The sequence below is a fragment of the Desmodus rotundus genome, chromosome 4 (genome assembly GCF_022682495.2).
Source record: "Desmodus rotundus isolate HL8 chromosome 4, HLdesRot8A.1, whole genome shotgun sequence".
NCBI classification, from domain to species: Eukaryota; Metazoa; Chordata; class Mammalia; order Chiroptera; family Phyllostomidae; genus Desmodus; species Desmodus rotundus.
The window spans coordinates 113,193,196-113,206,954 of record NC_071390.1 but is presented as its reverse complement, the minus strand read 5'-3'; the positions used below and the strand labels follow the sequence as shown (position 1 = coordinate 113,206,954).

The following is a 13,759-nucleotide window of genomic DNA, read 5'->3' as shown; positions in this document are numbered from 1 at the left end:
GGAAGGTCCCAGGCTGTCAAATGGAATTCATATCCTTGTTTATTATAGGAAGAACTAAAAGGGGAAACAGTGGAAACCCCGATAACTCTGCAGAAATAGAGGAGCTTCACAAGTTGTGAGAAAATCGCTTTTCTCTTCTGATTTCTTTCAAAATTGCATTGGTCACATCATCTGAACTAGGGTCAGTATGTTGGTTTACTCACTGGTTTTCAGTCTTATGATACTCAACTGCTCAGAAATTTCTCTCTTCTTTCTTGATCCCTGCATTTCAGGTAATGAGAACTCTGTGCAATACATGGGGGGGGGGGGTTATTTTAGGAAGACCATGCCTAACTCAGAACATCCCAAACTGGTCTGTGTTTGAACCAGAAACCCCACACCCAGGATCTGATGAATGTGAGCACACACACAGAACTTGAGTCTTCTATTCACATACTGGCTCACCTGCCTGCTTCACGTACTGTGCACAGTATTTTCAGGAAGGCAAACTGCACAAATCCGAGCAAGGTCAAAACTAACAAATGAAGAAACGAAATCTTTTTCAGCAAAAAGTCATTCAGTTTCAGAATTTTTTTCACGTAAATCTCCTTATAGCCAAATATTACATCTTACTCTTCATAGAATATGGGCATGAGTAAAAGGCCCAAAAAAGTAAAATAAATAAAAACACATACAAAATTAGTCATTCCTTATAACAAGCACGAAACCAAAATATTTTTTCCATACAGCTGAGAATGATTCACCTAAAAGTAAAGATCTGACTATGTTCTTGCTTCTGCCTAGCTGATGATGAAGTCTAATTCACTTGAAATTATATCAGGATATATCCTCTTTAAGTGTTATGAATTACTGTAAGAAATGACTGGGGAAATCTATCAGGCCTTCACCTGGCTTTTTTAAAGATGATCACAAAAGCCATTTAAAGAAAAGTTCCCCTTCCCCTCTCAAGAAGATTCTATAGCATGTTGGAAAACATATTTAAATGTCTCTAGATGCATAGAGTTGGAATTTCTTTTAATTCCTACTAAGCAGAGCCTAAATTCTTCCTCCTGAAAGTCAAAGTAATGCAGGTCAATGTAGTACACTTAAGTTAATGAGAGAGAAGGCACTTTCTCCGCCAGAGCAGCTCCCTCTGGCGCTGCGGCCACGACGGTTTGCCTTTCACACGGTTGAAGACATCCAGTGACAGACTCCTAACATGACGCTCACATATTACCATAGACTGCTTTAGCATAAAACTCTGATTGTTGGGTAAACAGGAAAAAAATAAAAATACTGAGGAACGACTGTAGGTAACAGTGTTAGTTTTTCTTCTATTTACAAAGCAAACCTTCTCAGCGGCACCTTCACCCTGTCCAGTAAATGGGTCTTTACTCCTTAAAAGAAAAACCCATCAGAACCCCCAGATGCGCAGGGACAGCATTCACAGAGCCCTGTGGGGGGATCTGATGCCCCTTCTTCCTAAAAACACTCTTTGTACTGTTGTAAATCCATGACCACAACCAAGACAGCTGAATGCCTTAAATGCAGCAGGTCTCCCCTTGCTGAGTTAATTTATTCATGACAGAAACCACTCAGCCGTTCAGTTCAATGGGCAGAAGTGAGCTCTCTCCTCCCATTTGCACCAAAGACATCGCAAAGTTGTCAAGATCTAAAAAGTTGTAGTTTTACATCAGGAGGAAAGGGGCAACTCAACACACAGGAGTAGAAGAAGCACGCTCCCGCTGACTGTAAATCTGTCACCATTAGCCGGTGCTGTGAGAGGCCGCTGTGATCCTGCACACTTGAGAGCCGGTTCAGACAGACGTTTTCGCCCAAGTTGCTGTGTAAGATTTTGCTAAGGAACTCACTGTCACATTTGATATAACAGGTACTACATTGCCTTTCAGTACAACCGGGCTGGGCCGAGTGTGTCTGTTTTGATTGTATTGGGAACACGAGAATGAGTGCAAACACTGCATAATGAACACTCCCTGACATTTCGGGGTCTGAGCAAGTTTCTGACTTACTTAGGAGCACGGGAGATTTTAATGGAATTTAAGTTATGTTTAGCTTCACTATTTCCAAATCCATTAGGAATATTTTAGATGTATTGAATGTTAGAGAAAATTTTTAAAATAAGAATTAACAAGGGTTTCTGTGTAAATACTTGCTCAGGTTTTCTGCCACCATTACTGGGATGAATTGACCTTTATAATAAAAGTGTTTTATTATTGCTGATGATCACTCCCTTAAATAAAGTAGAAATATATAGAATATTGCATTGGGAAAAAAACTTGTTTTATATTTTTCTGGGCTACATGTGAAGCTCATTTAAATATTTCTTGGGAAAGAAATGAAGGATGAGAAATGGTGCCCCTTTTCATTGGCATGCCATTTCTACAGTGAATATTCTCCTTACTTACTTACAAGGGGGGACCCAAAAAACAGAACTTACATATAAAAATTGTGTATGTATTCTCACATGTTTAAATGTCAGTCACCTTCAAAGCACTCTCCATGTGATGCAATGCACCTATGGAGATGTTTTTCCGCTGCTCAAAACAGTTTCTGAACTCATTGATTTTGATGCCTTTTGGTGCTTCTGCCATTTTTTCCTTGTTTCACCTCTTCCACATGGGCAAAACGTTTCCCCTTGAGGACTTTATTCATCCAGGGAAACAAGAAAAGGTAGCTTGGGGAGACATCAGGTGAATAGGGAGGGTGGGGCACGAGGACCATGTTGTTTTTGATCGAAAACTGCTGAACACTCAGCACGGTGTGGGTAGGAACACTAGTAACTCCCCCAACATGAAAGGGACAAACATGTTGCAAGAGTCTTCAAAACTAATTCACTGAAGTCAAATGCAGCCTCTCACAACAACACCAGCCGGTACACTGACACAGATGGGCTCCTAGAATACTTACCTAGTGGGGGAAGCCTGTACTACAAGGAAACTGCCCTCCAGAAGATAATTCCGGGTTTTTTGGGGGTCCCTTCTCATATATTCCCTTTAACTTTTGTGATTTGGTAAAGTATCAATAGACTATAAGTGACTTGCACTGAATCTAAAATCACACAGATACTCAAAAAAGACACTAGACAATGCCGGTTTGATACCTGACAAAAATGGTGAAGAAAACTGCAGTATGTCAACAGCTCTCCTCAGTACCAGTGTAAGTGAGGAATTACTGCTCATACAAATTACTTAATATTCCTCAACTTTCACTATGAATACGATAAGTACTTTCTTTAAAGAAGAGCTTGCAGGTACATATGTTAGCTATTGAAAAGTGGTTCACTCTTTCCAATAGCATCATTTCCCAAATGTTAAATCTAAACGATATGTTAGTTCACTCATACAAGAAGCTGACCAGTAAGATCTATTCCATTGGAAAAGCCTAACTAAATATTTAAAGCCCTCGTAGAACACCAAAGCAATTATTAAACATAAATTTATCTAGACAAATGGATCTTTTCCCATCTGTTTCATAAGCAACAAGTTCAAGCCTACTGACCCAATGGGTGCACTCAGTTTCAGAGTTCAAGAAGCTTAAAGCAAAGCAAAACCAGCACCTTTCCAATTAGCCTATTTCCAAATAAAGGAACAAATGAGCAACTACATGTTAACCTGCAACCCGTTCACCAAAACCAAACAGAGGTATTGGTTCTTGTTATCTTTTAAAAACTATCAACTCTCAGAGTAAAGGATGTTTGGATCTGGCTTAATTAAACCCTTTATAGTATCAAGTATTAAGTAAGAGCTGCTAATGAACAATGTATAATATAGATAAGTGATATCCTCTTTTTATAACAATGTCCTCTTTTGATCAAATAATCTCTTGGACCTGAACACAGTATGTTTTAATCCTGAATGTTTAACACTAAGTATTAGTTGAGCAACCCTCTAGTTCACTTTAGGAACCCTAAGGCTCCGGGCAACTCTGGAGAAAAATGCCAATACTTGGTGTGCAGCACACGGAACTGCAGAATGACAGCCTTTCCTCTTGCTTCCATTTCTCTGTCAAAAGGAGGAACAACAAGTTTCATCGGAGCAGGCCAACTATTTACAGGAACCCTTGTTTCCCAGAACTGAAAACACTTACTTCGCCTTCAGCGTTTCCTCCTGAAAGTTCCAGTGTGGATCTTCCACCAGTTGTAATTCCCTCAATACCCTCCCAGGCTTGTAAGCTGCATTGATTATCATGCTAAGAACCTGTTGGGAAAAAAAGAAGCACAATGAACTTGTACTGTAGCCATTCCTGCTAACACAAGGATGCTCTGAAAACCCCCCTGCTGACACAAGAAGCATTTGCTCAACATCCCTTTGGGTAAAGGGCTGTGAAGACACTGGACAGGAGTTCTGCAGGCTCACCATCGATGGGAGGAAGCGGGTGGTACAATCCAGTCCCTGTGCTGCTGAGGGGGATGGCGCACTCTCACTAACACTTCCGGCTGCGGGAAACTGAACCATTTCTTCCAATGTGTGTGTGTATGGTACATGTTGTTGAGTTGGCTCTGACACCCGGTGTCCCCATGAATGAGTGATGTCCACAATGCCCTGTCCTCGACAGCCTGGCTCAGCTCCTGTGGACCCGTGCCTATGGCTTCCAAAGAGCCACTGACTGTTCTTCAACAGGGTTACTCTTCAGTAGGACTGGCTACTGAGAATTTCACTTTATTCTTGAAAGTAAATTTTCAAAAGGCATCAATGAGACAGAGACAACAGGTTCACGCCAACAATGCTGGACAGACCCCAGATACCTGTAAGGAGGGTAAAATTACGCGAATGTCACCCGATGCTGCCCCGGTTTACGGCTATGTAATATCAGGGCAGTTCTCTCAGAGACGGCAGTTTCAAAGGAAGTATGGAACACCCAGCACCATCCTATTTCCTCAAATTACCTCTCACCCCCAAATCGCAAATCAAAGAAAATAAGCATGTTGTCTTTGCCAACTGCAACACCCCCAGAAGGATGAGACACTGCCCTTCTGAAGTGCCAACTGCATGCTCTGAAGAGATGACGTGTCCCTGTTAACCTTGATGCGTTTCTCAGATGAAAAGTAACAAGGAATTTAGGGCCCTCACCTTTCCATGAGCAAATCATCTTTAACAGTAACATTATTAACGAGTTCTGGCATGTTCATGAGCTGCTGTTATTTGGACAGAGACCTGAAAGAATGTGAAGGCGCAGCGCCGTGTACAAAGGAACATAAGACCTACCATGAAATGCCCCTTGGTCGGGATCTGCCACGTGCCAGCCCTAGATGCACACACAGAACAGGACACAGTAGCCGCTGCTCCTCAAGTCTCTCCCGGACCAGAAGAGGAGGAAGCCAGGCTCTGAACTCATGTCTCGTGTTTCAGAGCAAAATACCATTGAGAGAGTGATACAAGTATCTCACTGAGATGGGATGCTGGCATCGTTGCCGAAGCACCTGCTGTTTTTTGGAGGGGACCAGCACAGCATCCATGGGAAAGAAGGAGATGCAAGTATGTCGGAAGAATGTTCATGTTTCTGATGTATTCAAGAATGTAACCAGCGTAGTTTGTACCCTGATTTAATTCTGAAAAACAATATAGCTTTCTCATATTATAAATGAGGATTTGACCTGAAAACATTTTATACCATACTGTCGGTATGGCAGCTGCCTTTTCTTTCCTTGAGGAGCATTTTGCTATGTTCCCGGTCCAGCCAAGGTGCTAGAAGGCCAGGATGAGGCAGAACAAGCAGCTGCGTTAGAATAATCATCTGATTTTATTGTTTACTGTCAGGACAATTTACAGAGACCGAGTTTAAAAATAAATCCAATTAGAACTGGCTGAAATAATGTGCAAAGCGTTTATCAACAGACAATAAAAATTCAACTGATTCTTTTCATTGTGTTTCACTGAGAAAACCCCAGAGCTACCTGTTATTTGCTGTATATTGAAATGCATTTTGTGGCTGTGAAAAGAAAATGCCTTCCAGAGTCCAATCCAGTCTGGAAGCAGGCAGCAATTAAATTGTGAAAAAGCATACAATATTGAATAATTTTCCCATGACTTTTCTCAATGTCACATCATTCATCTCTGAATTGAACAAGCTCCCTATAAAACTTTGGGATTGTGAGCTAATTTTTGTGTACATGGCATCTCAGTGTATTGTAGTTACATCCAGGACAATAACTAAGTTGACAGCTGTTACTAACATCTAGAGTTAGACTGAAAGACTGCACCTTGCAAAACATCAGAACTCAGTTCATTATGCTCTCAGTCAGAAAGTGGAGCATGGACCCTGCCTCCAATTAACAGGACATACTTCATGCTAGAGCAACGACTCACTCGGTTTCTTGGAGTTCATGAGATGTTTGTTGAGAACATACTTTTATACAGAAGCACCCACCACGTATTAATAGCAGAAAGGCAATAACCTTCGTAATTGCAGAGATACCAGATCAAATCTCAGTTCCATCTCGCAGAAGCTATGAGTCCTTCGGGAGATACTTGATTAGATTTCCTCCTCTGTATAATGGGGGCATTGCCATTTATCTGGTTCATAACGAAGGGGATCAGAATATGCCACCTCAAAATATGCCACTTCGATGTTGGATTATTTTGCAATGAAAGCAAGTGAGAAACAGCAGACAGAGAAGAACTCTCCACCCTCCCCCTTTCTGCCTAGAAGCAGGGCATAAATTTCCGTTTGCAAAGGTGTCCTTCCGTCCCCTCTCCCCCATACCAGAAAGAGTACAACGTTTGTCCCTGGAGAAAGAAAGACGGCACAGAAACGACTGCACAAACAAATCTTAGGAAAAGAAGCCCTATCTCTCATTAGTTTTTCCTGTACATTTACCTTCTTGCAAGACCACCCCTGGAAGCTCAAACCCCTTTTCTTTTGCCTTATCACCTCTCCGTAATTTATTGCCTTTTGTTAAAATGGTATGCAGAAATCTTTCACCTCTTTTCTGTGAGGTCTGTGTATATTCAAAATAAACACTTTCCTTTAATCTGTCTTTTGTCAGTTTAATTTGAGAGAGGAGTGAAAAAGATTTTCCTTTTCTACAACAGAGAAATTATGAGAAAGAAAGGAGGTAACAATTTGGCATAACAAGGTATTTAAAGGCTGCCCTCTTGTTAGTATCAACGCAGCCCTCCTCAACCCATGAATCAAACCCTACAGGGCTTTGGCCTCTCTATGCCTATTGGTACATGTTTGTATTTGTCTTGCTCCTTTGCAAAATAACTTGCCTTAGAAGCTCCTTGACTTTCTTATTACTGCTTCCTTTTTAGAACCGAATATCTTGTAAAAATAATTTATACTTTCAAATTATTCATCTTCATTTCAATTCTCAACATATCCAAATCTAGTTTCCTCTCTAGTCGCCATTCACAGATGCTTCAGGAAAGGGCAGCAAGGACCTCAGATCGAATCCAGTGCGCACTCGGTCTTCTGGACCTCTGGGTGAGTGATCTGACAGTGCGCTGTGCTGCCGAGTCCTGCGGAGCTCCTTTGCTCTCCTGCCTCTGCTCCACCAGGCACAGAGTTTGTTCAGAAGATGGTGAGTGGGTAAGGGTATGGGGAAGAGGACAGGAATAATCAGAGGGAGGAAGAGAGAAAGAGGAGAACGGAGTGTAAGTGCTATTATCAGGGAAAGGAGCAAACACTGCGATAGTGTTTGATACACAGGAGCTACCCCATGAATGTCAACACTCAAAATGTAAATCAATGGGAACTTTTTTCTGTTCACTACACGAAATTATGTTATTCCATAATTTCCTGTTGTATTTGCTCCTGTGAAAACTTCTCCCCCCAAAACAAAAGTAATTTAGATAATTTCCAACCTCAACTGCATCCTGATTTAATGCAAAGACAACAGATTCCCAACTTGAAAGGTTTATAGTGTGTTGAATTCTAGTGGCCAGGGGCAGCCTCTTAGAGACAAACTGGCCCACAAGGATACATGAAGGAGAGTATTCTTTCTCTTGAAGGGTCAGAAAAAGACTATGGATGAAAAGGAGCCTTCCCTCATGAGTCACCGTTCTAACAGACCTTTCTGCTTTGCAGTCTGTCCAAGGACCACAGTTATAATAATTGGCTTTTCACAAAAACCAGGACCATCAAAAACCCTCATGGGCTAAAAGACTTCTTCTTTTCAACTTCAAAAGCAGATGGAGTGGAGCTAATTTTATGAAGACTTTTTTAAAAAGTAAAATGATAAAAAAAATTTTTTTACTTAGCACTTTATCAATAGGGTTTTGCTCATGAATGAGATCTTATGTGGAAAATTTCAAAAGGAATAAAATGAAGAAAGATTCAGACTTCAGTACCTGGCCTTGTCGATATGACAGGAGGCCCAGTGAATCGCAGAGCAAGACAAGCCCAGTGTTTAAGTGCTGGAACCAGAGTTCAATGGAGAATGTTAATTAAGATTGGACTCCTTGGCTGAAGGAGTGTGGGGTTTGGAAGAATTACAGCGGCTGCACTTCTCTCCCCAGAATCCTGTCGAGCCTTTCCTCCACACCAGAAGTGTGCACTGCACCAACCGTGACCAAGTGTCATCAAAAACCGGCAATCAGGAAGATGTGCTTGTATGAGAAGACAGGAGCCACGACAGTCTGCTCTTTCCTACAAACATAACCTTCCAACGAAGCCAGAGAGAAGCAGGAAACGCTTTGAAAAGAAGACAAGGCAAGTAACTTTTTCAAGTTGTTTACCCTTGAAAGTGGATGTTTTCGTTCTGTCTCTCCGACATCTAATGCACTCAATGAAAGATTATCTAATGATAGGTGTTCATCTCTCCTTTTGTTATTAGTTACAAACACTTTAATAAACAAACAGTAATAATCTGACATTTGACCAGGTGGAGAACTCTATTGCTTCGGTCCAAACTGACCCCTACCGTTTATTATTTAGATTCTTAACACAAGGCTGACTTTCCCTGGGCAACACCCTGGAGAGAAGGTGCTCCCTCCTCCCACTATTTCCCTGGAAGGCAGGTCCCCTTCTCTTCCCCTAAACAGGAGACTGTAATTTTCAGGAATTTTCTGCCTCCCCCTTGAAGACCAACAGGAGAATCCCATCATGCTCCGTATCTTCAATCACCTCAGTCACCAGAAACCCAACACTTCCAGAACATTCTTTCTACCCAGAAAACAATTCCCATTTGGCTCTGCATTTTCCCCTAGTCTGACCCAATCTCAAGCCCATCCCTGCTCCGATTATGCCCTCTGAACTCATTGTCCATCATCAGTAAAATACCCATACCCTGGAACTCTTCAACATTCTTTTTTACCTTGTAGTTTTCTCTTCTTCTGTAAATTGAATTGTGCCCCTCATCCCCACCAAATCATGTGTGAGACCACCAACCTCCCATGTGATGGTATTAGGAGACGGGCCTTTAGGGGATAATTAGGGTTAGATGAGGTCATAAGGGGCAGACCCACAATGGGATTACTTACCCTCGTGAGAAGAGACCAGACAGCTTGCTCTCCCCTTCTCTCTGTATGTGAGGACACAGCAAGGCAGCAGCTGTGTGTGAACCCAGGAAGAGGGCTCAACCCAGAACCCACACAAGCTGACACCCTGATGTCAGCCTTCCATCTTCCAGAACTATGAGAAGCAAATGTCTGATGCCTGAGCCACCCCATCCATGGTATCTTGTCAGCAGTAGGAGCCAACTGACCCCTTTCCTCCCCTACACCACCACTTACCATCCCCTCTACTGGACCATTTCTCTTAGTGCATAAACTGTGGTAGTGTTGCCTATCTTAAAGTACAGAAACAATGACCTTCCCCCTTCATCTCTCATCTTCCTTCGGCCACCTCATTTCTCTGTTCTCTTTTACAGTAAATCCTTAAGAATTATTCACATTCATTGCCTCCTTGTTCCCTCTTTCAATCCTCTCTGGAACCCAATCCAACAAAGCTTCCAAGTCCACAACTGCCCAAAACTGGTCTCATCAAGATCACCTGTGATGCCTGAAATAAGCAAAGGATGGATAATTGTCAATTCTGTTCTTATTCTACCTTGTCACCAATGGGGGTCAATCCACCACTCCCTCCTCTCAGACCTGCAGACACTTTTTATCCTCACGGCCACAACTCCAGTGTCTCCTGAGTCTCCTCCATCACGGCGTGCTATCCTGGGATCCTTCTGTGTCCCCAACTCCCAACTTCAAATGACAGTGAGCCTCAGGACTGTTATCTTCCATCTCAATTCACTCCACAGTACATCTGGCTCTATGCACTACCCACAAACTAGCAAACATACAGTTACCAAATCTATACTTCCATCCCAGACCTTTCCTTGAACTCATATGTCCCTTTCCACTTGGATGTTGACTGGGCAAACCTAGCCTGTCCAAATCAGGCTATAGGCTCCCTCTTCTAATTGTCATGGCCAGACTATGGAGGCCTCCATAAATTCTGTTACTCTTGTGGTTCATATCCAGTTCACCAGGAAACCCTCCCTGTATCTAAAACGTGTTGGTTTATGTGTTTACATTACTCAATGGGCAAAAATGACAAGTGTTCCCCTGAAGATCGAGAACAAGACAGGGATGTCCGCTTTCACCTCTCTTATTAACATAGTCCTGGAAGTCCTAGCCACGGCAGGCAGACAAGAAGGAATGAAGGCATCAAATTGGAAAGGAAGGCGCAAAACTGCCTTTATTTGCAGATACATGATACTGTACAGACAGAATCCCAAAGATCCCACCAGGAAACTACCAGAACTGATCAATGAATTCAGCAAAGTAGCAGGATACAAAATTCATATTCAGAAATTGGTTGCATTTTTATATGCCAATAACGAAGTAACAAAAATGGAAATTAAGAAAACAATCCCATACACAATTGCTTCAAAAAGATAAAATACCTAGGAATAAACCTAACCAAAGATGTAAAAGACATATACTCAGAAAATTACAGGACACGAAGAAAAAAACCAAAGATACAAGTAAGTGGAAGCACATACCATGTTCATGGATAGGACAGATTAACATCATTAAAATGTCCATACTACCCAAAGCAATCTACAGATTCAATGCAATTCCTATCAAGATTCCAATGACTTATTTCACAGAACTAGAACAAATATTTCAAAAATTTATATGGAACCACAGAAGGCCCCACACAGCTACAGTGATCCTGAAAAAGAAGAAAAAAGTTGGAAGACTCATGCTACCTAATATCAAACTATACCACAGGGCCATAGCAAACAAAACAGCCTGGTACTGGTATAAAACCAGACACATAGATCAACAGAACAGAATAGAAAGCCCAGAAATAAACCCACTCCCTTATACTCAATATTTGACAAAGGAAGCAAACACATACAATGGGCTAAAGATAGTTTATTCAATAAATGGTGTTGGGAAAATTGTACGGATACATGCAGAAAAATGAAACTAGGCCGCCTTCTTACACCACACACAAGAATAAATTCAAAATGAAACAAAAACTTCAATGTATGACCCAAAACTGTAAAAATCCTACAAGAAAACATAAGGCAGCAAAATCACGAACACCACTCGTAGAAATTTTTTACCAGATATATTTCCCCAGGCAAGGGAAACAAAAGAAAAAATAAACAAATTGGAATTCATCAAACTAAAAAGTTTTTGCATACCAAAGGAAATCATCAACAACATAAAGACAACCCACAGAATGGGAGAACATACTGGCCAATACATCTAGTAAGGTGTTAAGATCCAAAAATTATAAAGCACTTACAACCCAATTAAATAATGGGCAAAGGACCTGAATAGACACTTCTCCAAAGAGCACAGACAGATGGCCAACAGACATAGGAAGAGATGCTCAATGTGTCAGATCACCAGAGAAATGAAAATAAAAAAACAATAAGATACTATCTCACACCAGTCAGAATGGCTATCATCAATAAATCAATAAACAACAAGTGCTGGCGAGGATGTGGAGAGAGGGAAACCCTTTTGCATTACTGATGGGAATGCAGGCTGGTGCCGCCACTGTGGAAAGCAGTATGGAGATACCTCAAGAAATTAAAAATGGATCTGCCTTTAGATCCAGCAATCCTACTTCTGGGAATATATCTGAAGGAACCCAAAACACTAATTCTAAAGAACAAAAGCATCCCTGTGTTCACAGCAGCATTATTTATAATTGCCAGGGTATGGAGGCAACCCGAGTGTCCATCAGTAGATGAATGGATAAAACAACTATAGGACATTTACACAATGGAATTCTACTTGGCCATAAAAAAGAAGAAAAATTTACCCTTTGCCACACTGTGGATGGACATGGAGAACATTATGCTAACTGAAAAAAGCCAGTCAGAGAAAGACAAATACCATATGATTTCACGCATATGTGAAATCTGGTGAACAAACTGAACTAACAGGCAAAATAGAAACAGACTCATAGATGGAGAGCAGATGACAGCTAGTGGGTGGGGAGGGATTGAGGAAAAAAGAAGGACACATGGACATGGACAAAAGTAAGATAATTGCTGGGGAGAGTGGGGTATAAGAGGACTAAATGGTAATGGAAAAATATAATAAAGATTATATATTTTTAAAAAAGAGAGAACCTTAAAAGCAGCAAGAGAAAAGCAGATAATTACCTACAAAGAAGTTCCTATAAGACTGTCAGCTGAGTATTCAAAAGAAACTTTGCAGGCTTGGAGGGGTGTGCGAGAAGTATTCAAAGTGATGAAAAGCAAGATTTGCTCTATACAGCAAAACCATCATTTAGAATGGAAGGGCAGATAGAGTGCTCCCCAGACAAGGTAAAGCTAAAGGAGTTCATCATCACTAAACCATTATTATACGAAATGTTAACGGGAACTATGTAAGAAAAAGAAGATCAAAACTATGAATATTAAAATGACATCAAATTCACAACCATCAACAACTGAATCTAAAAAACAAACTAAGCAAACAAGCAGAACAGGAACAGAATCATAGGTATGAAGAAAGGGGAGAGGGAGGGGGAAAGGGGCAGGAGTAAGTACAAATTGGTAGGTACAAAATAGATGGGGAATGTTAAAAACAGTATAGGAAATGGATAAGCCAAAAAACTTATATGCACGACCCACTGACATGAACTAAGGAGGCAGGAGTGCTGGAGGGAATGTGGGTACTGGGTGGAGGGGGGCAAAGGGGGAAAATTGGGACAACTATAACAGCATAATCAATAAAATACATTTAAAAAAATTTTAATTCATTCCAATTTGATCCCATATAATTAATCTGAATGGAGGCCTAGGGGATAGCATTTGCTATTGATTTTTTCTCTGCTACAAAATCTTATCCTATGGTATGATGAGAAAGTCAACAAAAGTAGCTTATCTTCTTTACAAAGCGTAAAGATCTAACAACTGAAAATATCTGCACATTTGCTTTGCCAGCTTCCCCATCCTGTTAGTTTCTGCATCACAGACTATGTGTGTGTGTGTTCCAGTTTATACCCACCCATGAGCTGGCACATTGTTCTTAACGGGTTAATGTTCAGCATCAACTTAAAACAGCAGCAACAAAAACATCTTCAATTTTGTTGACTGACTTAACTGGTTTTCACCCAGGCAAGGTTTTTCCTCTGTCCATTATTACCTGAAAAGTGGAAGTCCTTGCTTTGAGGCGGTATTTCCTGCGGCCTCAACACCACCTTCTCTCAATTATACTAATAAACCCATGGATGCTTTGAAAAATAAAAGCTATCCTCATTTTCAGTATCATTTATATATAGTTAAGGCAGCTTTGTATTTCTACTTTCTGGGTTCCCATAGGAAGGCTCTCTTGTTTTTAAAAGTTGT

General features: G+C 41.1%; 1 protein-coding gene across 9 annotated transcripts in view; it reads right to left on the bottom strand.

Annotated features, from left to right (window-relative positions):
- SFMBT2 (Scm like with four mbt domains 2) overlaps positions 1-13,759 on the bottom strand; it is a 216,865-nt gene that overhangs the window by 18,344 nt on the left and 184,762 nt on the right. For all 9 annotated transcript variants that reach the window (XM_045186321.2, XM_045186345.3, XM_045186316.3 and 6 more), the window contains one exon: positions 4,087-4,196. In XM_045186321.2, the coding sequence (XP_045042256.2) occupies positions 4,087-4,196 (110 nt within the window). The remainder of the gene's footprint in view (positions 1-4,086; positions 4,197-13,759) is intronic.